This window comes from Trematomus bernacchii, unplaced genomic scaffold (genome assembly GCF_902827165.1).
Source record: "Trematomus bernacchii unplaced genomic scaffold, fTreBer1.1, whole genome shotgun sequence".
Classification (NCBI taxonomy): domain Eukaryota; kingdom Metazoa; phylum Chordata; class Actinopteri; order Perciformes; family Nototheniidae; genus Trematomus; species Trematomus bernacchii.
This window is the reverse complement of record NW_022987828.1, coordinates 11,924,324-11,950,376: the sequence shown is the minus strand read 5'-3', so window position 1 is coordinate 11,950,376 and position 26,053 is coordinate 11,924,324. Positions and strand designations below refer to the sequence as shown.

The 26,053-nt window shown below is 40.0% G+C and overlaps 1 protein-coding gene across 1 annotated transcript in view; it reads right to left on the bottom strand.

The window, feature by feature from the left end:
* Nucleotides 1-939: 939 nt before the first annotated feature.
* Nucleotides 940-26,053, bottom strand: part of rgs7a (regulator of G protein signaling 7a) — a 49,887-nt gene continuing 24,773 nt past the window's right edge. Inside the window, exons 3-18 of the mRNA XM_034152442.1 lie at nt 23,800-23,896; nt 18,756-18,806; nt 10,155-10,261; nt 9,199-9,250; nt 8,450-8,514; nt 8,043-8,119; nt 7,745-7,826; nt 6,585-6,659; nt 6,331-6,429; nt 5,984-6,045; nt 5,396-5,506; nt 5,146-5,271; nt 3,326-3,512; nt 2,970-3,059; nt 1,946-1,981; nt 940-1,768 (exon numbers count right to left, since the gene is read on the bottom strand). Of these exons, the coding sequence (XP_034008333.1) occupies nt 1,961-1,981; nt 2,970-3,059; nt 3,326-3,512; nt 5,146-5,271; nt 5,396-5,506; nt 5,984-6,045; nt 6,331-6,429; nt 6,585-6,659; nt 7,745-7,826; nt 8,043-8,119; nt 8,450-8,514; nt 9,199-9,250; nt 10,155-10,261; nt 18,756-18,806; nt 23,800-23,896 (1,302 nt within the window). The 3' untranslated portion in view covers nt 940-1,768; nt 1,946-1,960. The remainder of the gene's footprint in view (nt 1,769-1,945; nt 1,982-2,969; nt 3,060-3,325; nt 3,513-5,145; nt 5,272-5,395; nt 5,507-5,983; nt 6,046-6,330; nt 6,430-6,584; nt 6,660-7,744; nt 7,827-8,042; nt 8,120-8,449; nt 8,515-9,198; nt 9,251-10,154; nt 10,262-18,755; nt 18,807-23,799; nt 23,897-26,053) is intronic.

The window sequence follows — 26,053 nt, the reverse complement described above, 5'->3', positions numbered from 1 at the left end:
GTGTTTGACTCACTGTAAAGCCTGCCTTAGTTTGAATCCCCACCACCCCTTTTCCTTCCTCAAGACTGGGAGGGTTTATCCTATTGGTCATTGTGTGAATCAAACCAAGCTTCACTTCTTTCATTTAAGTCTCCCTGCGTCTGTCTCTCTCTGCCTGTTGACATTTTTCTTTGATATATATTTTTTTTTGGCAATTATACAGTATATCAAACCTATAAAAATGACAACTTTTCCATTGTTTGTTTTTCCATTTTATGATTGCTTTCCCTCTTCCCCTGTGTTTGACATTAACATTTTTAGGAGGTGGATGACATTTTGTCAGAATGGACAACACAGGACCAAGTTGTAAAGAAACAAAGACTTTCTTTAAAACCCCCATATTATCCTCTCTCATTGGCACAGTGGCCACATCACATTACAACCCTTAATCCAGAATCCATAAATCATTGTGTGCATGTACCCAGACACACTAACAGGGTGGTTTGAAAAATGCCACAATTCACATTCCTTGATGCAACTGAGACAATAATGTTTGTCTGTTTTGTGGCTCTGGCTGAGCTGACCACTGGGCACAGAGATTGAAAACCCTGACTGTCACTTCTGCCATCAAAGAGCTGAAACATCAACAGACCCGAGAAAACCTCAGATGGGTACAGTCTGAACAATAACCCCTTCAGCACTTCAGAGGACGATGACACTTTTGCATGACAAAACTTCATTTGTCTGCAGAAAACTGTGGTGCATTTGTGTGTATTGTGTTGAGGAGCTGGTAGCTGAAAAGAGGCAGATTCCCGCTGTGGGAAATAATGTAACACCCTCTAGTGGCAGAAAGCAAAAGTGCATTATTAAAGCACTAACCCTGCAGACTAAATGCTATGTCTTTATTGCTTAAGTGGTTCATATAGGTAACAAAAATCCAAACACAGCCATTAATAACAGATAGAGGGCCAACTTTAATAATACAAGTAAGTAAAAGTGTCTTTAAATATGGTATAAAAATAAATGCAGGAGAGAATAACAAAGAATTATGTTCTACATAAAACAGGAGACAGCTTTTTTGTATTTTTGAATGTGACTTTACAAGTGCAATGAAAACCATATGTGCTAATTATTGTAGTGCAATAAAATAATGCAAAGCAAAATAAATGCACAATAAATAATCATAATAATACAAATCATAATATATATATATGTATGTATGAATATATATATATATTGTATATTCATTCTGCACAACACTTCCCATAGCGTGACAAAGTATCTGTGACCTCAGATCATGTAAAGCAATGACATTGGTTAGATTGATCAGTTTAAGCTGTCATTTAATATATTTTTTCTATTTGTTTTTTTTCTTTTTTCTTCTCTCTGACATCATTTGTTTCAGCTGGAAGTGAGAGAGGGGCTTCTGATCCAGCAGTTATGATGGAAAGCTCTGGAACACAGGATTTGATTTTCTTCAATAGCATGTTTCATCTCGCCAGTCTGTCAGTGTACTCACGAGTCCAGCAGTGCCTCCTTTCAGAGAATACTGGAAATATATCAGGTACTGTAAGAGGAGAGAGAAGAAGGAACATCCTCTCCATGGACATGCAACATCCGGTGGACAACAGACGAACAGACGGTCCAGGCTGAGCCGAGAGCGAATGGACAGACAATGATGACAAAGAGATGAGATGGTCCCCCTCTCCATGTCCCAGAGAGAGAGATGGCATTGATTTTAGCATGATGGCACACGACTGGTCAGCCTCTTGGACGCTAGTGCTTTCCCCTGGCAAAGAGAATGAGGTCAGTAAATGTGAAGGAGAGAATAAATAAATGCATTTTTAAAATAAGAATAAGATTATGAGCAGCTAGAAAATTATGCTGGATTTCTGTAAAAGGGTAGAGTAATTCTCAACATCACTGATGACACAATAACCAAATGACAGTTTGTATTTGGCATTACCTGAAGCAAGAGCCTTCAGAACAAGTTCTTACTTTTCTGTGGGGACAAAGAAGGACATGTTGAAGCAATTTCACTGTGCAGAGGATTCAAGTGTGCATACATAAATTATAATATATATTGCATAACAGTTTGCAAGCCAGATCAGTTCATTTGAAGTTCAGTCTACCTAAAAAAAAACAGAATAGAAAATACTTTTCATCAAGCTGTTACAAAAATGTACTGCATTCACATGTATTTATAAACCCAAGTTGTAATAGCAACATCTTCTCTGCCAGAATGTCAGGCAGGGAAAGTGTAGGAGGCATTGAACAGGGCAGGTTTTAAAAATACACCTGCGTAATTCAGAATTATTCATCATGTTATGACTGCTGTTCATAATGTTTTTGTACGCCCAACAGGAGTCCTGATCAGCTACTCCATCACACACACCTGAAGCAGACTGTCAGGATGTTGTGTTCCATTTCTCTGCCACTCATTGGTATTGCAAGCATGCAGGTGCCATTTTGTTCTTTGGTTTGACCTACTTTGCCCCTTAAAGTAACTCTACCACATTCACTGCTGTATTCAGGGATTTGATTTGATGTCCTTTAATCTGCATTAAGTGTTATTTTTGGTATTATCACAAATAGCTGAATATCATTTCAAGGACTTGCTTGGTGAGTCAAATCCACATCCATCCCTGCAGCTAAGTACAAACCAGCTTTTGTTTAGGAGTTAGTGGAGACAAAACCACAACTAAGAGGAACAGAAGCACATGCTGTTCTAAAGCGGCTAGGATTTTCTGCCCCTAAGTGGTCAAAATTGTATTTTTATCCTACTATAAGGTCACTGCAGGAGAGTGCTAAAGCAGCAGCTTGTTTGGAATGGGGTTAAAGTGTGATTTACCGGGTTTTGAAAAGGCTGTGGGTGCCAGGAGGGCAGGTTTCAGCATCAGTGAAGAGTGAGTGTATGTACACAAATCAACAAATCGTACAAACATGCACAGTAGTTTTCTGTATTTTCAGACTAAGCGTGTTTTTTTTACCTTCTTCTTGGCCTGTAATAACTCCTGGTAGGCACTGGAGCGGATGAAACGGCTGTAAGAATCACTCTTCATCAACTTGTAGATGTGTTCCTGTTTTACAAACACAAAATGTGGAAAGAGGTGATACATTGTGGTGAATATATATTATATAAATGCAGTATTCCAATGACCATCAAAACATAGTGATACTGTAGTAATTTGCCAGGGTGTTGCTGTTGTTACAGTTGCAAAAAACATTTTCAGATTACCGGTAACATTCCAAACTAAATACGTTCTCTATACATATGTACAATGTAAAATAGGCCACTACATAATATAAGCTGTGGATGTGATGATTGCATTTGTATCATTTGTACCTGTGCATCCTCAAAGGCATAGCGTCCAGGATCTTTGACATTCTGAGTGGTTTTGTCGTAGCTTTTGGAGTCAACGTTGATGGCACTGGGCGCCCCGGGGGCCAGAAACTCCTGCCAGATCTCCTGCACCCGGGTGGGGACCTCTCTGATGGGACGTTTCTTCAGTTCCTGCACCGCTAGCCAGAACCTACGGACCACGGTTAACAGTTAGTGAAACAGATAATGGCAAAACTATGTTAACTATAGCCTCACATTTTGAAGAAACTAATCTGTAATAATAATTAAATAATTCCTTTTAAGAGCATCCCTTTCAATTGAACACACTTATTACATTAGGGAATTTCTACTTCAAAGAGGAGAAAAAACTGAAACAGGTAGAGTTTCAGTTTGCCTTACTAAGGGATGAATAAGCAAAGATGGATTTCATAGTGTAAAGTGACAGAACCATGGAGAATATTTTATTTTGAACCGTCAAAGCTGATAGAGTTTGAGTGGCAATAAATAGTCGCATTATTCTTGTTAATAACACACCCGTTCAATTATAGGTGAGTTAAAACGATACTCAACTGACAGTGATATTAAATTACAATTCAATTAACTTGACCACATTATCAGCTTTGTTCAGAAACAATACAGGCGTGTGCCATCAGAGGGAGCATGGGAGCTTTCCTGCACAGAAGCTCTTCCAATGCATCTTCGATACTCTGCAGTATTCCTGTTACCATGAATAAACCAATTAACATAATATTCCTGCCCACCTGTGTTGTTGCCTTAGCTACCGTTGTGCATATTTTAAACAAGCTCCATCCACCATCATCCTCCCTGCTTTGATTAAATAATTACAATGTAGGTTATCACTCAAAGACCCCAGGAATAACTGCGATAGTTGCTCATTTCCCAGTTATATGAGCATTTGCAAAGACATTCATTAAAGTGAGATATTATTGTTCATGTTTGTCATGAGAAAGCTACACAAAATGAATGTTTATTTTTCCAATCTAACCATATGAGCATGTTTAGTGGAAAGGCATTAACTCTATATGTTTATATGAATATTTCATATTGTGTATGTTTCCGTGAGTGTTTCATATGGAGTATGTGGGTGAGTTAAATCCTTAACAGCCTTTAATGTGTGCATTCATGTGTGTGCTTGCATTAATCACATTGTGGTTGTTTACACAGTCGCATTATGGAGACCCATGTGGTAACAAAAAGCCGGTCCCACAGAAGCTAACTATTCATTTTAGGCTTAAGACTTGGTTTGTGGTTAAGTCGTGCAATCAGTAAAAGTTCAGGCAGAGGAAAGAGTTCATGCATGTAGCAATGACAGTTAAAGGTGCAGTACGTAATTCTGATCAATAAACATCTACTTTCTTAATAGGCAGGCAATGGTAGAATGTAACTAAGTACATTTACTCAAGTACATGTTAGCCATTTATTTATTCTACTTTATATTTGAAACTTGTCTCAGAGACAAAAGTGCTCGCTTCTGACAACATTATTGGACAGCTGTAGTTGAGAGTTGCTTTGCAAACGTCATGAATATTAAACATTATCTTGTAAAAAATGATGAATTATAAATAAACTTTGATCAGAAAAATACAATCATTTGAATTACTGATTAGTAAACGTGTCTGTAAAACAGTCCAAAGTTTAAATTAAAATGAGCTAACACAATTTAGATTTAGTTCTACTTACAGTACCATGTTATTGTACTTCATATTGTGATGGGGAAAATATCGATTGAGGCTTTTGTGTTAAGTCAAAAATGCAAGGAATTAATTAATGTAATTTGTGTGTGCATGCATGTTGCTGAGTACCTGAGATTCTCTGAGCTGAACTCAGACTCCAGGAACTTGAGGAACTGTTCTCTCCCCACTGGATCTTTGAGAACCTCATCGATGCCAAAGGCCCACCTCTTTACCCTCTGCTGACCTGGCTCCTTACTGGAGGAGGACACACAAAAATGCAACATATCTTTCTCTGATCAAGTATGTGTGCAGCAAAACACTCTTGAATTGATCAATGAATCCATCTTAATAATTATTTTTCTCTTTTCTCTGCACCTACCTGGCTTCAAGCTCCCAGAGTGTGGCGTCATCTGAGATCCAGGGGTTAGACGGATCTGGAGGCGTGAGGAAGGGGTCGTATTCGATGTACTGTTCTGTGTAAGCCAGTAAACTGTTTTAAATGAGAAACAAGGAAAGCAAATGAATAACAGCAATCTGTATCACCGGTGAAAATGTGACGTATATTGTAATCTAGTTATCTGGGGAAATCATGCACCATACCTTTCGGTGAGAGATTATGAATGAGTCTTTTGTAAGCTTTGGATAACTAAATGTGGTATGAAATCCTCCTCAAATGTAATTCAAGTTAGAGCCAGACAAGAAGTACTGACCCTGCCCTTGAACACCCTGATAGAAAACTCTCTGCTAAATGCACCTCTCTTTTCAGTGCTGGAAATGACAAATGGATACTCTGTGTGCCGTTAAGCATCTGGTACCGTCAGTGCTGACGCTCATTAAAGGCGTCGTGTTGGCCCAATAACTCTCCAAGGTCACCGGAGCTCTTAATTTAAGTCCATGTTAGGCCGTTCAAAGGCTCAATAAACAGATTGATTGTTAACTGAATAAAGACACAAACAACATTGCTCACCTCTCCGCCACTTTGGACATTTTCAGTCGATGCCTGTCTAATTGCAATTGCCAAAAGGCGATCTGAAACCACAGCAGGGAATAATTAGCATTCATCAGTCCCAAAGAATTTACATGAAATTGTTGGTTGTGCAATTATAATCAAACACCAACTGCATGATATTTTCCATATTTTACTTGATGTGCTTTTAAAACTCTATACTAATTTTACTTAGCTATATTATTGAATAACAAATATACAGTTACAGATGAAGCATAATAACTACTATCACAATTTGAGTACTAGCATTGATTTCAAGTTGTTGAAGATCCTATCTTTAACAGTAGAGTGCCACCTGCAGGTCTAACCTGTTCCTGCAGTTCTTCTTCTGTGGGCTGCTTGGCCTCTGGGGCGGGGGTGTGGGTCGGGCTGTGGGTACGGATATCATTCTGCAGCCCATACACAGACTGAGGAGAGGAAGTTAAACAGATCAATGGTAGCAGCCTTATAGCTTTTGACAAGAACAGCAAGGAACAATAAGCCTGTCTGTTTGTGTTTGTGTTCAAATGTTTTCAACCCTGACCTTAAAAGCAGGGTGTATCAGCGGAAAGGCATACTCTACCTTTCTGGTTTTGTGGGGATTTTTCATTCTGGATGACTTCTTTATGTCGACTTCTGTTGTATTCACACACCCAGGCTGTGAGGAGAGTGAAGGAACAAACATATCATTCATTTAATTCAGCTTAAATGTAATTATAATAGCTTTCCCTGTAGCATGAAGCCACAAACGGTGAAGGTGTAATTTGGCCACCATGATATGAGTTTCAGGTAATGAAATCCAATATGCTAACTGGGGCGTGAAGAGATTCTGAGAAGTCCCCAGGACAATGCGTCAGATGCCGGTTGATTAAACGTGGAATGTGCCAAATCTAGCAAAACAAGTAAACCAGCAGGAAATCTTAGTGTGCAAATTCTGGTTGATTGAACAAGTGGTCCAATCTAGGTCTCTTCCAGAAGAACAGAGCTAAATAGCTTGACAGAGTCACTGTGAAATTTGAATTAATATTGATTATGTTGCTCCAAGGACGCATAAATTGAACTAATTTCCCAATTAAGCATGGAGCAGCGGCTTTCGGAGAAATATAGCAGAAGAGACCCTTTAACCTCGGGGGAATATAAATGCTAAGGCTAAGCAAGTGTGTATAAACAAGGCAAAGAGCAGTGGAGAGGCTGATGTGTTGTGACAGATATTGATGTGGCATTTCATGGCAAAGGAATACACCAAGGAGGATTTACAGTGTGTTCACCGCTTTACACAATTCTTGTATAGGTCATGTATAAATTACATGAAGTGCAAAACATTATTGTCTTTGTCACACAGCTTGATATCTCCCTACTGCCTATGGCTAGTTATAGCTTAAAGAATAGAATATGAGAATAATTACCAGTGCCCTTTTAGTAAAACTGGTACGAAAAGAGTATATTATGAGTTGCGTTCTTGGTACTGTGGAATTTCGATTCAACCTTATTTATACAAGTACTGAATAAGCCCTATACTGCCTATGCAAAGTGTGATAATGTATACCCCCCGGAGATCATAAATGATATACCATATCTACAGTATGTATTTTTGATCCGGTGTGGTGGAGAGTGATCAGTGTGACATTATTTGTTCAACATTATTCACTTTTGCAGGAACATTAAGATTATGTTGATAACAATGGATAATATATCGGTGGCAGCAAAGGTGGCAATGTCGCCAACATCAGTAATTCCACTCACCACTGGTCTGTGCACGTCCCAGAATGCTCTTTCCTGACTGTCGAGAATTTTCCTCTCAATTTTGTCTCTTTTCTTATCAACTCTGTGGAGCAAAATGAAAGTCAGAACTGTTTTTACAGAGCATGTAGCTTATTCCGAAATATGTCCAATACTCCATCACATGTGTAATGTGCAGCTCATCTGTGAGGTTGTGTGCTGGTAGCAAAGGGAAATTGTATCAAACCATTGAGTTTTGTCATGTCAGAATGGGGTGTAAGAGGACTCACTCAATGCATGTGTTGTTTTTATAGAAACCTACTTCGCTTGTGCTTCTGCTTGCATAAAAATGAACTCCCATTTCCTGGCGAAAGCTCTCTGTAGCCTTGCTAAGCTCTCCTGCAAGTGAAACAAAGAACAATAAAGAGGAAAAAAAGGCTTTTGAGGGATCTGGGCTGATTATGTTTACTGCGCATGATGTGTGCAGTGCACGGCTGGATACCATCTTTAATGATCCCAGCTCACGTACAAAAGAAAAAACCCAGCGTATAACGACCCTGGTGATTCATTTAATAGCTTTAGTGAAAGGAAAGTTACAAATGATACAGTGGCACAGACAGAAACAAATGTTCTCACTGTCAACATGAACAAAAAGGCAAGAGATAAAGCTTGGAAGCAGTACAGTATGTAAAGAGGGGAGTGCTGACACTGAAGACCTTTTCCACTCACCGCTTCATAGTCTGCAAGCTCCAGACGTGCTTTGTTTTGCATTGTTCTTTTGCAGAGGTAAACAGCTGGGAGACAGAGGCAGAGAGATTGGTTAAACAGGGATAACGGGCACCCAGCCTGCTTTTAACAGCCCCTAAGTTGCCCTGTGTGTACTCGTTTAATCCTCTCTTTTGCATATTTAAACTAGCCTGCAAATAACAAAGGTCACTTACTGTTCATGGTGTCTGAGCGCCTGTCAGAGTGTCTGTTCATGTGTGTGTGCGTGTGCGTGTGCGTGTGCGTGTGTGTGTGTGTGTGTGTGTGTGTGTGTGTGTGTGTGTGTGTGTGTGTGTCTGACTTTTAACGTCTTCCTGTACTATCATCATCCCTTAATCCCTTTGTTTACTGACCGTTATGTGATTACATTGTTTTCATTATCGAGCATCATTAATGTGAATCAGTTGCTACATCGGAGACACAGGATTCATCCCAATATGAGCATTAACACTTTTTCTATCCTATAACTCAAACAACAAATTAAAAGACCTGCAAGTCTGCGGCTATTCGTTTAAGCCATTTCTTGGCAACGTGTTTATATCTATTCTGCTGTAAACAATGAAAAGCTCATCCCTTTATCTCTATTCAATCCTCCTACATTATTTGTGTACTCTTGTTACCACACATAATAACATATAAATCAGTCTGCATCATCATCATCTCTTTAGTACATATTACACAATGCACAGAGTAGAAAAGAGCAGCTCTGTCACCATAGTCTGTGTTTTCTGGTTCCCAGCAGTTTGATGGCCAAAAGTATGGAGTCTTAAAGGAAAAACAGGTCATTAAATAACAGAACTTGACAGCTTATCACATTCTGTTTTGAATCAAAGTATGCGCTGTCACAGGGAATGGGAACATTGTTACAGCACTGCATCTGCACAATACAATATTACATTTTTTAATGGGCTAAGCGCACTGTCTAAACTAAAGCACATAAGCTCCTTTCAAACAGTCCTGAGAGCAGACACCAGCATGACTCTAGGCCCTCCCCGGTCAGCACTGTATGGACTTGACTGGCTTCAAATGAAAACAGAAAACATGTAAAGGGCAAAGTAAAGCCTGTTCCTCACACAAACAGTCTAAGGCATCGATTTACTTGTGTTAGTTCTGTGCTGCAGACTTGATGGAGCTTGCTAGGTGCGAAATCACTAAAACTGTCAATTCCACTATTGACATTCAGAGTGTTATGGATTTATTTTATTTTTTCATTCATAATTCCAGTAAGAATTATAGGGAACAGCAACTTCTAATCACTGTTTTGACTCCACCATGTCACCGTTGGCGCTTTAACTGATTTATTATGACTGTAGGCAGTTATTAGAGTTGGACATTTTCATGTTTAAAGTGATTTTTGTACTACAACAGCGAGGTAGGAGAATAAATCATGAAACGAATCATGTATCACTCCTGTAAATCTCCATAAACCTGTCAGCATATTTCTTGGCTGGACTTCTTTGGAATTGAAACTTAAAACTTTCTGTTCCTACATAAGCAACAAATGTTTTCTAAAGTTCATATAATGACATGACCCTTTTAGAAAGATTATCCCATGTGAAGGATTTATTTCTCCTTACTGTATGTCTTTTTATAGACATTACAATAACAGACTAACATAACAGAAATCCTTCAACACAACAGCATAAGTAATAACTATTATTATTCTTACCTGAAACCTATAGAAAGTGCCATCATCTTTGAGAGTGAGGACGTGGTCTGAGATGGGGAAGAAGTAACCATGTGCAGCCATCAGAGTTCCTAGGTGAAGAGCCTCCACTGGGAGGAAGAAAAAAACACATAAAATTAATTTACAATTCAATAAACTCATGTTACTTCTGTCTTCAAAGTTATATTAAACACCATGACATACAAATTAACCTTCATGTATAAAAATATAAAAAATAATCACAAATGACCCAGCATTCTTTGAGAGTGTGGTGAATGGCACAGCTGCGGGAAGGTTAATTTGTCTTTGATAGGTTTGATTCAACAACAATGTCAGCTGTCATGCAGATATTATATGGCTATTATTTGCTTGGAAGTAAACTTTCTGAAGCTTGACTTTGTGCTAAGCTAAGCTAACCGGATGCTGGATGCAGCTGTATTTAAAGGACTGATAAGAGAGCGCTATATATCTCATCATCTATATATCTCATCACACTCCACCATCGTTCCTGTCCCCAAAAAGACAAATATCACCAGCCTCAACGACTACCGCCCAGTAGCACTCACCTCCATCATTATGAAGTGCTTTGAGCGGTTAGTCAAAACCTTCATCACCTCCTCCCTCCCTCCCTCCCTCCCTGACTCTCTGGACCCCCTGCAGTTTGCCTACAGACCAAACAGGTCCACAGACGACGCCATAGCCCTCACCATCCACACTGCCCTCTCACACCTGGACCAGAGGAACACATATGTGAGAATGCTGTTCATTGATTACAGTTCAGCCTTCAACACCATTGTGCCCTCCAAGCTGGTCATCAAGCTCAGAGACCTCGGGCTCAACAGCGCCCTCTGTGACTGGATCCTGAACTTCCTGACGGGCAGACCCCAGGCAGTGCGGGTGGGAAACATCACATCCTCCACCCTGATCCTCAACACCGGAGCCCCTCAAGGCTGCGTGCTCAGCCCTCTTCTCTACTCCCTGTTCACTCACGACTGCGTGGCCACACACAGCTCCAACACCATCGTGAAGTTTGCTGACGACACGACCGTCATCGGCCAGATCACCGACGGCGACGATACGGCGTACAGAGAGGAGGTCGAAAACCTGACATCTTGGTGCTAGGATAACAACCTCCATCTCAACGTCAGCAAAAACCAAGGAGCTGATTGTGGATTACAGGAAGCAGCAGAGAGAGGGTCACGCCCCCATCGCCATCAATGGGACTACGGTAGAGAGAGTCAGCAGCTTCAGGTTCCTCGGTGTCCACATCACTGAGGACCTGACATGGACTCTTCACACTACCACCATCACCAAAAAAGCTCGACAGCGGCTCTTCTTCCTCCGCAGGCTGAGGAGGTTCAACATGGACTCCAGGATACTCTGCAACTTCTACAGGTGCACCATAGAGAGTATCCTGACTGGCTGCATCACGGCCTGGTACGGCAGCTGCACCGCCCTCAATCGTAAGGCTTTACAGAGGGTGGTGAAAACTGCACAGAACATCACCAGGATGGAGCTGCCATCCATGGAGGACCTTTACTCCCAGCGGCTCAGGAAGAAATCCCTCCGGATTATAAAAGACCCCCATCACCCCAGCCACAAACTGTTCTGTCTGCTGCCGTCTGGCATGCGGTACCGCAGCATCCGGACCACCAGACTCAGGGAAACACCTAAACACCTGAACTTTGAAACAACATCCACAACATTCATCTGGCTGCTACTTAGACATTATTTATCTAATATATTGCATATAGACTCTTATTGTACTATTTTCACTGTTTTACTTTTTTTTACTATTTTTCTTTTTGTATTTACTATTTACTTGCACTATATGTGTCTGTTTATCTGTTTTATTGTGTTGCACTGTTGGAGTGAGCCTGTGACCTAAGATTTTCATCGTAATAACTACACTGTAGCTATGTTCGTATGACAAATTAAAAAAACCTTGAACCTTGAACTTTGAACCATCTTACTATCGGAAATAAATACGCGTATTTTGCTAAATGTCAAACTCTTAGCTTTAAGGATCACTGTGATAGGGCTCTATCTTTGCACAGATTCGTATATATCCTCCTTTGAAACACTGTTTATGGAGGAATTAAAAGATGAAACTGCTTTAGGATCTCTTTCATTAAAAGATGTTTTGGTTACCCTACAATCAATAGTTCCTCATCAGATCCTGAGCCAGCATGTTGTTTATTTTTTGTCACACAAGCTAATTAACTTTATTCCCCTTTTATCCCTATATAGGTATAAAATCATCACTGACAAATTGGCCAGAATAAAACACCTGAATTAGGAGCTGCTGCTCAAATAGACTGTGTTTCAACAGAAGGTCTCAGGCAAACAGCCCAGCAGGGGGTCTGGCTGATGAGCCCACCTTCAGCCGGAGAGGCGGATCTCATCAGTCAAATCACCTGGTGTTTTGCTTGGTTGGAGTGAAAACTTGCTTCCCTACGGCGCTGCTCAGCACATGGTTGACTGTCCCTGATTTAAAACCATCAGATAATGAAAACATGTAATCATCTTTAACCGTGTTTCTCGTGTGCCACCAGTTATTCCCCGCTGTTCTCAACCCGTAATCCGTTCATGAAGCGGACGTCTATAATCAATGTTTGGAATAACGTGTTGACAAATCTCTGTTAACACTGGTTTCCTTTCATTCATTATGAACAGGGAAGTGTTTTTATTTAGATGTTGTTTTATAAAGTAGTGTTCTTTTATATGTATGCAATTTGCTTCGATTATTCATTGAACGTTTGTTAAAAAGCCTGAGGGCGCGTACCAGTAAACTGGGATCTTAACTAATAAGCTACAAACAGATTCAAAGGTTGAAATGCTTGACATAGTACAAGTAGGCAGATTTATGAATGCTTTAACAGGAGTGAACTGTGTGCTTGCATAACATATTCACATCTCTGCTTTCTAACACACACACACACACACACACACACACACACACACACACACACACACACACACACACACACACACACACACACACACACACAATAAACATAGATTAGCTATTCCTTTAGCACAAGGGGTGACTTACACAGCTTTAAGAAGACAGGATGCTGTGTGTGTGTGTGTGTGTGTGTGTGTGTGTGTGTGTGTGTGTGTGTGTGTGTGTGTGTGTGTGTGTGTGTGTGTGTGTGTGTGTTTGTGTGTGTGTGCGACTTCGCAACATTTATTAATAAATTATGACTCATAACTTATTTAACAACTGTTTATTTATAAACACACCCCTGCCTCCTTATCCTCTGCACGTCTTCCTCCAGCTATTTTATCCCATATACAGTACATCCCTAATTGACTGTATATTGTATAATGTTGCGTTGTTAGGCCAGAAGAAGAGTAATTTCTGTAAAAAGGCCACACAGAAACTAACTAGGCTTCTATGTGTCATCTCCCTTTATCTACGAAATACAGGATTATTCAATACAGACATTAACAAGCAAAGATCCACTCCATATACCCATACATACAGTATATCTTTGTGACTCACGATCCATTAAAAATGAAGTTTTCTGAATTATGTTCTCAGCCTGCATGAATGTCAGATGAAAGACAAATCAACAGGGTATGAAAAATGTCATCTAGGACAGTGCAGTTAGAGCTGGCTGTCTCTTATTCTGCGGGTTGATCTGCTCTAATTTTGAAGAGCTTGTCACCTGCTTGTTCAGTCAGTGTGCGTTTGCTGAAGTGAAGCTGAGAGTTGATGTCGTTTAAAGGATGAATGATGAATGTTTAATGTCGTACCCACAGCAACTGATTTTTCTCAATCCCCAGAGCAGTCCCGACTGAATTGCCTGTTAATTTTGAATTAAGGAAATCATCCAGAACTAGTTACATCCAGTACAAGTTACATATAATTATATCAAGCTAAGTGGCAAGTGCTTATTTACATGTAGTATCCAATACAACGATTTTATTTATTTTAGAGTATGCAAAGTAAACACAATGATGACACAAATAACTCTGAAAATGCGTTTTCAGGCTGTAATGTGATGGAGGGTTTTTCTTGGGATAAATACGAATAACAGAGATTGTTTTGTTGTTGCGCTCTAGCCAGAGTCTATAGAGATCAATTCCCGGTAGCAAGGGAGCTTCTACTGTCTTCCATTTAACATATCGCAGGCTTTTCTATAAGCTTTATAGCTGACTAAACCTTGGACTGGAATTAGTCAAGATGTCAAGACGGGCCGGCCTCTTACTCCGGGGGGAAAACACCCTTTGATTTCATCATATTACCAGCTCTGTGCCAAAAACCCAGCCGTTTGGAGGCCTGCCAAGTGGAGTGTGGGAGTATTCTTCCAGCTGAGCCTTATCTAAAAACAACAGAAGAGATTATGTGCTTGTAGTTTTACTTTTAATTATTTTTGTTTGCACTATACAGCACTGTTTGGAGATGTTGAGGAATCTTTGTTTTAAAAGTATTCAGTTTTATACTTCTTCTCACAGAGAAATATTGTAGATATAATTAGCTTCTAGCGGCTTTGCAGATCTTAAATGTGTACAATACAAAATATGCCTATAAACTACAATTAAATAAATATGTAATCAGTTGTTCCCAACCTGTTTAGTGTCTGGTTGGAGTTGCCATGTTTTGATATATACAAGTAGTTAGCAGTTCCACCAAAAAGGATTTTCCCTCACAGTACAGTAGATGTAAAATATTTCAAATAAGGCAGGAGGAGAACATAGTGGATTCGTACAAATGTGCAACTGAAGGAGAGTTTTTGCAAGAACACTGAGACTATTTCATAAATCCACTTTTTCCTTTAAAGAAACCAATCTTTTTTAGATCTGTATGCCAGTGGAGCAGAGGGCTGATCTCAGGAGACAGTAAAAAAAGATTGTTTAAAGTGCTCCACTATAAGAGGGACACTTGAGTCTGATGAGGAGAAGGTTTGAAGAAGGTTGGAGGCCAGGACTATTATAGAGAACAGTATGCAGCCTCTCTACGTTGATGTCCTCCCTCAGGGATCATTTTACTGTTCCCTGTTGTTCCACTGAGCAGATTATGTGCTCTTTCATATGCAATTCATACCCTTAATAACACATGAGTTCACTTCCTGATATTTTGACGGCATTCTGTTGATGTTCTGTTGTGGTGATTTTGATTTTCTTTTTAACCCAGTGTTGTTTATTTAATGACATTTCCCCCATTTAAAATGTTGTATGTGCAGTTCAGCCCTATTATTGTTTTTTCTCTCAAACGCTCTTATACTGTACATCCAAGCACAGATGTTCAAACATGCGTAAAGAACATGTTGTGTTTCCCTGCTCCCTACAGATGTTCACACATGCATAGGAACAAGCTGTCTTTCACACCTCTCTGTCTCACATGCTCATATGTCGCTAATAATTACTGGAATACTGTCAACATAAAGTGATGTTATTGTATGCAGTTTCATTTATACTATGGCAGATACGTTTTTGAATTTGACAATGAAAATCACTATACATAAATGTAAAGGTAGTTTTGAATGCATGACATTGCAAATCTACATTTTAAAGACAGACCTGATGTTGTATCTGATGTAAAGGCTTTACAGTTTGTAAATTGTATTTTAGCAATAATCTGATTTTGTTGATATTGATTTTCAGGCAGGTCAGAGGTCAGACTGATGCTGAAGCTTCTTGGGTTACTGGCCTAATTAAAATGATAATGCAGCAACGTTCATACTTTTGAACTTAAAGGTGGGGTAGGTCATTTTGGAGAAACCAGCTCGAGTGCGCTAGAATTTGAAAATACACAACCGGAAAAAATCTGCCACTTCCTTACAGAGCCCCTCCTCCAACACACACGAACGCGCACATGACCAATGAGGGCACAAGATAAGTTTGTGCACAGATGGAAGGCTGATAGGCAGGTAGGCCATCCAGTTATTTTAGCCGGGCCGGCTAAAATGATTGGTCGTGCTTTTTACAGTACTACGGCTTCCACAGATGACATTTTTTTATGGATTTTTTGTCAAAGCACTTAAGATATTCATTGCTATCCGGATGTTAAGAGCATTCCATGGAATATAACAAAAAGTGTATCTCGAGCCGGTTTCTCAAACTTACCTACCCCACCTTTAAGTGGATTCAATTTGGTAAAAATGTGTTGTATACTAAAAATGTGTGTTTTTGGGGAAGCAGGTCAGTTATGAACTGAAGGATTACATGCAGCATCCAAACAGACAGCACATCCTAAAGCTGTAGATCATTTCAACATGTGGCTATTTACATTCATATTCTCCGTTTTTCCAAAGTCTTTGTGAACTGTCTAAACGGTACGGTAATGCATGCTAATGCTAATATGATGAATGATAATGAAACTTAATGGTCTGAATGGTAATGAGGATTTCATGGCAAAGCGCAAAAGCAAAACCTTCGGCTGAAAATACATTTTTAAAGCAGGAATTTGAGTCAACTAATAATATAATAATAATACAATATTGCAGAGAAATTGGATTTTGGACCACAGAGATTGCAAAATAGGATAACAATGATCTGATTTTGAGTGTGTCAGTATATTGTTGTATTTATTTAGCAAAACACTGGCAATCCCCAGTCAACTATATTATAAGCTTTTCTGATTTTACATAATAAACATGCTGCTTTCATGCCGTGAACCAAGTTAATTGCTTTTAGTCAGCCCAACCAGGACCTGTTCTCGGCTGAAGTCCCTACGTTTTGCACAACGCTCTGTTTACCACCTCAGGGCATATGACAGCTTGTTCAGTATCTGTTTGCAATGAAAAAAAGGGTGCCCTAAAAAAAAGGACAATGAACATCTGGTTGTTGCCACACCTATTTACACTATTCACTGTTTGACCATTCTTTGACCATTTTGATCAAGAATACTATTATTAAAGAGCATTTTTAATGGAATAATGAAAATGTGCTTGAGGGAATGACATAAGTGCTATTGCCAGACCCCAGTAAAGAGTTCAACAAAAACGAACAACATTGGCTCAGTTTATCACATTAAGCAGAACCGAAATAACAGGCTTTTTTTGTTTGCTTTGGCATACCAGTGGTGTTGCAATACAAATAATTAGACATTTTTCTAATCACAGTGCTGTCTGAGGCCTGAGGCATCTGGAAACACATATAAATGTCTGAACATGTGTTTCACTCCAACAAGTATCTCAACATAAATGTAAAAAACCAAAAGAGAAAATAACAAAAGCACAGGACTGAAAAACATTGCAGAGGTGTTTTATCGTGATCCAACTGCGTCATAGTGCCCTCACAATCACACACATACACAAAGCCTGGATAAGTGCATGCATCATTTTTTATATTAACATTGACAAACAAGGAAAAAGACAGATAGATCTTTGGGTACAAATGAAACAACAAACAAAGGACGTAAGAGCTGATTATTCAGCCTAATGCCTCAGCTATGAACTGGCTGAAGTATGACAACTGAGTAATACATATTTTTCACTTCCTACTTTTCGGTCATTTTTATGTGCAATAAGAGTGTCAATTAATGATTTAGGGCATCCCTCAAGACAGCCTAGTTCTACTTTATCACAAAGGAACAAAATAAGTGTAATAAGAAAGATAAAGGGAGGAACAAGACCACAAATTGCAGTGTCTGTAGCTCAAGGAACAGAAAGACAGATGAAATAAAACTGCGTCACTGCAAACTTGTAGCATTTTAAAGGACTACACTTGAAATATTAGGATGAACAAAAGTGTATTTCTTTCACAATATTTTACAGCTTCACCTATAGTGTTAACACAATGATGACTGAGATGCTTCTTTACACACAGGCACACATTTCTTTTTACAAAATTAAGAGTGGTTTGTTACATTTCTCAAGAATCAGTTGTCTATGACAGCATAAAGGTGGAGCTATTTACCGAAAAAATATGACATCAAAAACATTGTTATCCATTTTAAGCTGCTCTGAAAAGCACCATCAAAAATGCAATTACACAGAATAATCTACTCTAGCAATTATATCCTACAATTTGATAATTAGCATTAATTATTAAGAGTCTATTCATCTCAGACTATTTTTGCAGATCAATGTGTTTTTTATTATTCTGACTGTACCACCTCTCCAGAGTATGTTTAGGGATGTAAACAGGCAGTAGCCTTTAAGGTAGAAATGGATCCAGTTAGCTAGGTAGCTGTGCTAACATGGCTGTATCAACAGAGCTCTGTTGTTTACGTTGTGGCAAACTGGCGGCATTAAAAGTTGGTCGAATAACTAATAGTAGTTACAGTCTGAAACGGATCTATGGATGTACACAACGATCACTGAATTACTTTGAGACTGAAGAAAACTTAAAAACGTGATGATTCTCAAACAAGTTCTGGAGTTAGCGTTAAGGAGCGTCTTTTTCTATGATTTGTGGAAGTTTTTTCGCGATGGACTTCGGAGCAAAGGATCCCCTCGGAAGATGATACTCAATCTCATAATATGTTTATCATGTCTGTGTGTTCCGATTGAACTAAGTGCATCTTTAAGAAAACAAGTATGATTTTAACGCTAACCATGGCACCTGTACGCTTTGCACCTGTACTTTTCACCTCACGTGACGTCCGAAAATTAACCTGTATCCTAAATCAATATCAATCTGATTATTTACCTTGATCTTCGATGTCCAGATTCTTGATCATCCACTGTACAATTTCAGAACCTGAAACCAGAGAAAACACATGCATATGAATCACTGATATCTAATATATTCACAGTGTGCTGAACAACCACTTTTCCATATAGATGCAAATGGAGGGAAAACAATGACACTTTTAACCCTATCCACCTCCCTTCATAATCACAGTGCATACCAATTCCTCTCGCCTTGCACCATGTGGGTGGTTAATAGACCATCCATTATAAAATATCTTTCTGACACCCTCTCCAAGCCAGCTCTGTTTGGCTGTGGTCCACAAAGACCAGAGGAGCACGGTGACATAATGAAGGATCCATTGTGTACAGTAACAACACAGTTTGTCAGTCACAGCCCAGACTTTGCATTTCTTTAATGTAATAAGTCAAAGCATCAGATCACTCAATCACTTACAAATACATGTTTCATTTTTCAAAACAGATGATGAAATTGTCATATCTAAATGTCTATAGATGACTTCTATTTCCCCTTTGTCTGAACATCACATTTTTGTATGCTGGATATCATTGTGAAATTCATCTTCTCTTTCAGAGAAAGTAACTGAATCATTTTCACTTCTCAGAAAAACACAATAGCATCCTCTGCCCCCTGGGCATTTTCACACCCCGCCACAACATGTGACTTTGTCACGTTGGCTAAATATATATTTTCCAAGCTATTATTACTGTGTGTCATGCTGACAGGTGAAGGTATGTTAAGGAGACGAGAGCCACAGAAAGCAGAAAAAAGGTTTGAAATGGTGACATGAGGGAATTCATGCAGTGAGACAGTCAGTCCCTGTGGCTGTCTCTCTGTCCATCAAGCTGTCTCTCAGTGTGTCTATCTTTACTGCACCCCCTTGTTTTTCGAAGACACCATAACCAAATGAGATTTTCCATGGATTAAGATCATTAATACAACCCCATTTTAACACTATCAACATTGACCCACTTTCGAAGACAGAGCTTAAATGAGATGTGTAAGGTAATCCTCTAACAAGGCTGTTCTCGGAATTGATTAATATCATCAAGATTGGACTGCGTGTGTGCGGGTGTGTGTGTGTGTGTGTGTGTGTGGTGTGTGTGTGTGTGTGTGTGTGTGTGTGTGTGTGTGTGTGTGTGTGTGTGTGTGTGTGTGTGTGTGTGTGTGTGTGTGTGTGTGTGTGTGTGTGTGTGTGTGTGTGTGTGTGTGTGTGTGTGTGTATTGGTGTGCAGGCCTGTATGTGCAATATTGTAAAGAGATATAAAGAGATTGCTTAACTATCACATCAACAATGAATGATCCCAATGATGGTGAATATTGCTGCAGAAAAACACAAACACAGCAGAGGGCAACAGCTGAACATTACCGCTTTCTAAAACCACATTTGATTATGAGACCTATGTAGAGACACTTTAGCACTACAGTCAGATGAAAGCAATTGCTGTAATTGTAACAAGTGAAAAATCAATGTATTTTGTTTAAAAAGTGGGGCTGCGAAATGTGTTGTAGAGAAAAAACACAGTGCTCCAGTAATCACAAATGAAGTGGCAGTGTTTTCGAGAGGAGAAGCTACAGAGGGAATGTGTCTTTGTCACAACTTTAGAAACTGCCAGGGCGCGAATGTTTTGGGAGTTAGTACAACATTCAAAAATGTTGAGTAACGCTTATATTAAAAACTAAACTTAATATTACTTGACATTTTACCACTGGATCTTGCAGAAATATAAATTAATCTTCTAATAAGAAAAGGGTCACATTCCTGTTTTATGAGAATAACTGGTCCACCTTTAATGTCAGCCCACTTTAATTGAACCTGGAGCGTTGTTTTTGCTAACCTTTGGGCTCATCCCTTTGACTTTTATCAGGAAGTGACTAGCAAGGCACAGGAGCTTGGAACCTGAAGATATGTAGGTTTGTTGTACCAACAGCATACACAGTTTACCCTATTTGCTAACAGTGGAATGTATCTTTATTTGATATTGCATTGATGGATCATGGATTGCTACATACATTTATTTAGAATGTATATTGTTCGTGCTCTACTCATCTCCCCTCTCACCTTTGTCAAGTGCTGTGGGCGCACCTAGCAAACTGAAATCTCACAGGAACAAATGTCCTGGATACATGTTGCTCTGTGGGGAATTAAAGATTGGGAACTTAAGATCAGAACCAGAAATACATTTTTGATACCCAGGGGGACATTTTATATTATTTATGACCCTAAAGTATTTATTCAGCAATCGGAGAAAAATGTAATCTGACAGAACAGCGGTAGATCTGTGTGGCTTGGTAAAATAAAAATAAAACAGCCTCACAGTGTTTTAAACCTACGGAGCCCTGGAGGGTTCATAGAGAGAAAAATAAATAAAACGAGGCCACGTTTTATTAATTTGTGCGCATGAAATGTAATTCGTGGCCTCAATTTAAATAAAACGAGGCCACGCTTTATTAATTTGTGCGTACGATATACTTTCTCGTTCGCACGAGAAAGTTACCGGAGCGCCAAGTAGGAAGTGGAGCGAACAGGAGACTGGGTGTTTCTCAATCGCGAGTACGCTTGCTTGGTAGCACATGTCTGCCGAGCATCTTGCTTCAGAAGCGAGTCAAGAATACTTCCTGGCATTCAGAAAACGAAGTGTGGAACAGGCTAGCAAGTGTGCAGCTGTGCGTCATATGAGAGGCCTTACATCTTCCGCCACAGATTTGGGGAAATTGGTCCGTGCGCAAAGCATTGTGGGGATTTTAAGACCGCGGAGTCTACTCATGTGCAGCCTCGATATTTCTCCAAACGGAGTACGCTGGGCTCGGTAGATTTCCAAGTATGCTGGAGATTGGAACAGTACTTCGGCGGCACTCGATGACGTAGTATGCTTGAGATAGTGGCTCTGAAGCAGCTTTACTCGCGATTGAGAAACACCCACAGTTTCATTGCAGACTGTTATGTTTAGGCTATGTGGGGAAATGACAGTGCATACATTATTTGAGATATATTTCAAAACTCGGACTTCATTTTAGGGACATTTCGGCCAGAGGTGTAGAGCTATTTGTTTAAAGGTAGGGTAGGTAATTTTGGAGAAACCGGCTCGAGATCGCTAGAATTTGAAAAAACACAACCGGAGAAAATCTGCCACCTCCTCCAACACACACGAACGCGCACATGACCAATGAGGGCACGAGATAAGTTTGTGCACAGATGGAAGGCTGACAGGCAGGTAGGCCATCCAGTTATTTTAACCAGGCCGGCTAAAATGATTGGTCGTTCTTTTTACAGTATTACGGCTTCCACAGATGACATTTTTTTATGGATTTTTTGTCAAAGCACTTAAGATATTCATTGCTATCGGGATGTTAAGAGCATTCCATGGAATATAACAAAAAGTGTATCTCGAGCCGGTTTCTCAAACTTACCTACCCCACCTTTAAGCACCGGATTCGCAAAACACGAGAGTCTGTGAACCAGTCTGCCTTGATCTATGAATTCATGTCCGTGACAGAGAGCAGTGTCTCTTACGCAACGCCTTCACTGTGTTTACCTTCAGAACAGCTGAATAGAGATCGAGGCTGCTACGTTTTAGCCACACACACCTCTACACACATCAAACTGCCCGATTATTCCCCCTATTACTCATTTTATGAAGGAGATGTCCGGTCACCAGGGCGCATGATGTGTAAATAACCCAATTTGTGTTCTGTGAAACTGAAAAGGATATGACATTGTTGTTGTTACTTTCATTGCAGTTGTTTATGTCTTAAATGTAATTTAGGTTAAGTTCCTGTTTTATTTAGATGCTTTTATTTTTAAGGCGAGTTTACGCTGTTGACAGGAAGTTGTTGTTGCTATGGAAACTTGAAATGCTACACGACACCGGCATTTGTTTTCAAATTACCATGAACAGTAATTTACACACATCTGGCTAACTCCATATGTGTATTCCCAAGTGAAAGAAGTTCGTTTAATCTTAATCTCGATGTAGGCTAGTGCTAAATGTTGTCGGACTGCACCGGAACGAACGCCACTATCATAATATCTTCTGAAAACAAATGCCCACACATACACACACACAGACACACACACAAACATACACACACAGAGACACAGACACACACACAAATATACACACACACACGCCCTGGCGACCGGACATTTTCTTCATAAAACTAATAATATGGCGTAATAATCGGGCAGTTCGATGTGTCTAACCAAAAGAAAGTATCTCGTGCAAACGAGAAAGTATATCGTGCGCACGAATTAATAAAGCATGGCCTCGTTTTATTTAAATTGAGGCCACGAATTACATCTCATGCGCACTAATTCATAATTCGTTTTATTTATGTTTCTCTCTATGAACCCTCCAGGGCTCCGTATAAACCAACACAAACACTGTGTGGTAGACTTGGAATAAAAAAATAAACAAACAACAAAAAAAGGGCTGTGCATCAGCTGCTCTTTTTATGCCCTAAGCATTGGTCATTGTTTCACTAACGTCACTAAAGCTAAAGTTAGCTTTGTAATTTTACTGTGTATGCCTCTGTATTTTGGTTCTTACTTTTACACAATTTTCAAGGACAAGCACTCAAGAATTAGATTTTTGAACTCTCTTAATGCGTCAGTAGAATTTTACAAATCATTAATCATGGAATACAATTATGATACGGTTGCATTGTACAGCTTTTTCTTCTATTTGCTTATATACCATTTGTATTTAATACTGCAGGATAATACTGTAGGTTTATATTGCGGTGAATAGTGCTTTACAGCTATGAGGGCCTCACTCCTCTTACATTTTGAATGTAGTGTTTATCTTTTGGAGCATCACTCCAGCATGGATTTTTTCTTAGGTTGAACTGCTGCAAAATCCGAATCAAATATGATCCTCTTGACATTCTGGCACTGCTGGTGTGAAATGCAAAAACGACAACTCTTTAAATACTTTTAGTGTTCTGTTCGGCCAGAACAAAGTACAAGTGAAGTACTTAGTGGGCGAGAGGCAAGTTAAGAAGAGTTAGAGGAGAAGAAAAAACAGAGCAGAAGCCTTACCTGAAAAAACACTGGGGATCTTCGTTAAAAAACTTTTCACTGTTCGGATCGGGATGCCATTTTTGTCATCCTGCATGTGTGCTATTACTTCTTCCATCTGGAAAACAGAGGGACAACGGGGGGAGATGAAGAGGAGGAAAAGAAAAGACAGTTTTTATTAACTTGCATCAATAAGTTGAGGTTGTGTGTGAGCTAGACAGAGAAAGGTACACAGATACAAACAGGTTCCTCTGTGGTTCACATCTCCAGAGAGGGAGACGAGGAAGTTAGTGACTAACAATCACTGCCGTTAGGTTTGTGCCCCTCCTTTCACCAATTTCTCTGATTTGTGTCATTTGTCACATAAAACCTCCAGTGAGCTGCACTTATTGAATTCTGCAACAGCTATTGCATTTTTGAAGTATAGCAATGAAGTTTCTTGTCACAATGAATCCATCACAGCGTATTTGTGTCCCCACCAGCTACACTTATAAACATTGCAGAGCAAAGAAGAAAACATCATAATGTGACTTAGAATACATTTCAGACAAAAATGTTTTGTTTCAGGATTGGCCGGGTTACATATTTGAACCAAAAGCTGCGCAGTGAAATTAAAAGCTTGGTCCAATACACACACACACATATAATCATGCAAACATTCACACACGCCACTGAGACAGAATAAACTGGGAGTTGTCTCAGGGGCCTGGCAGAGCAACACAAGGCTGCTTCGTTTCCAAGAACACATATGGGAGCGAGGCAGAGAGTAGAGCATGGCCCCGATATGTCAGTAGGATCGGAGGCCAAGAGATGTCCCCAAACTCCACCCTCAGTGTAAAAATATACACATGGAAAATATGTTCAGAGTTCAGTGGCCTGGCAACACATGACACAAACAGGCACATATGAACAAACATGCACAAAATGTTGGTTAATTTCCCTCCACCTGTAACCATTTTCTTTATTTCTGTCCTACACGGCTTGTTGGAGCTCCTGCCCCCCCCCCTCCCTGTGAGCCCACTGTGCTCTGATTGGTCAGCTCGCCCACTCTGTTCTGATGAGTCCACCACCGTTACAGCGGAACATCAGTGATTATGTGTTACAATGGCGTTAGCAACCAGAAAATGACACCAGTAATGACAAACAGATGAGAATGCTGCGTGGGGTCTGGGTGCCGTGTTGGCGGGACGCTGCGCGGCTCGCTGCTGCGAGGAGCGGACAGTGTGAGCTGGGTTCATTTCCTGCTTGCTGCGAGACAGCGAGACATCGCGAATGGACGCGGGAAGGAGGGGGGTGCTGAGGGGGCTGCAGCACCCCCATCTGCGAGGCTCCACTAACACTTTTAACCCCCCCCCCCCAGCGCGTCACAGTTTCACCGCTGAGAGAGTGTGTGTGTGTGAGGAGCTCCACGGATTGGTCCTTTTGGACCAATGGGTCCATTTGGGTATGGTCACGTCACCATACCAAGGAAGAAAAAAATGGAAAAAGAGAAATCTCCAACGAGGCGTTCTGGGGCAGCATAGACAGGTCTTTTCTGTGTTAGAGTTTTACTCGCTACAGGGTTTGTGACTCTCCAGACCGTTTACATGCATAAAAACCTTCATAACACACAAGGGGACGGGTAATAACCGGAAAAGCATGACATGGGACCTTTAATGACACAATCTACATTTAAAGGGGACCTATCATGCAAAATGCACTTTTTGATGTCTTTTATACATAAATATGTGTCCCTGGTGCGTCAGGGAACTCACGCAGCGTCAGAAAATAATACCCTTTCTCTTTTCCTCCGTACCCAAATCTCTAAAAACGGGGGTACAACGGAGCTGATCCAGATTTGCGTCCGATATGACGTAATATCGGAAATGTGGACCCACGTTTCCTTTTTATCTGATTACTCCGAATATAAAACCAATTGTGACATAGTGTGTATGTTGTGACTTTGAGAGTTCACCGCACTGAAGTGTTATTTTGTAACAGGTCTGACTTCATAGATCATCCTCTTCAATTATGTTGTGCTCTCCATCTTTGAATGAGACAAACGCATAGATATGAAAATCTGTGACTGCTTGGGTTAGGCTGCTTATGAGCTGGTACTGTTGCATTGTGTTATAATGAAAGCTTGTAGCTAGTCAAATACCCTGGAGCTGAAAATCATCCCAGTTAGGGATTGGAACCTATTTGACAATGATGGAGCACAGTCAAATACTGTAACTAAATAGCTGCTGGAGGACAATTGGAGGCCCGGCAGGAATTATAGAGTGAGAAATCTAAA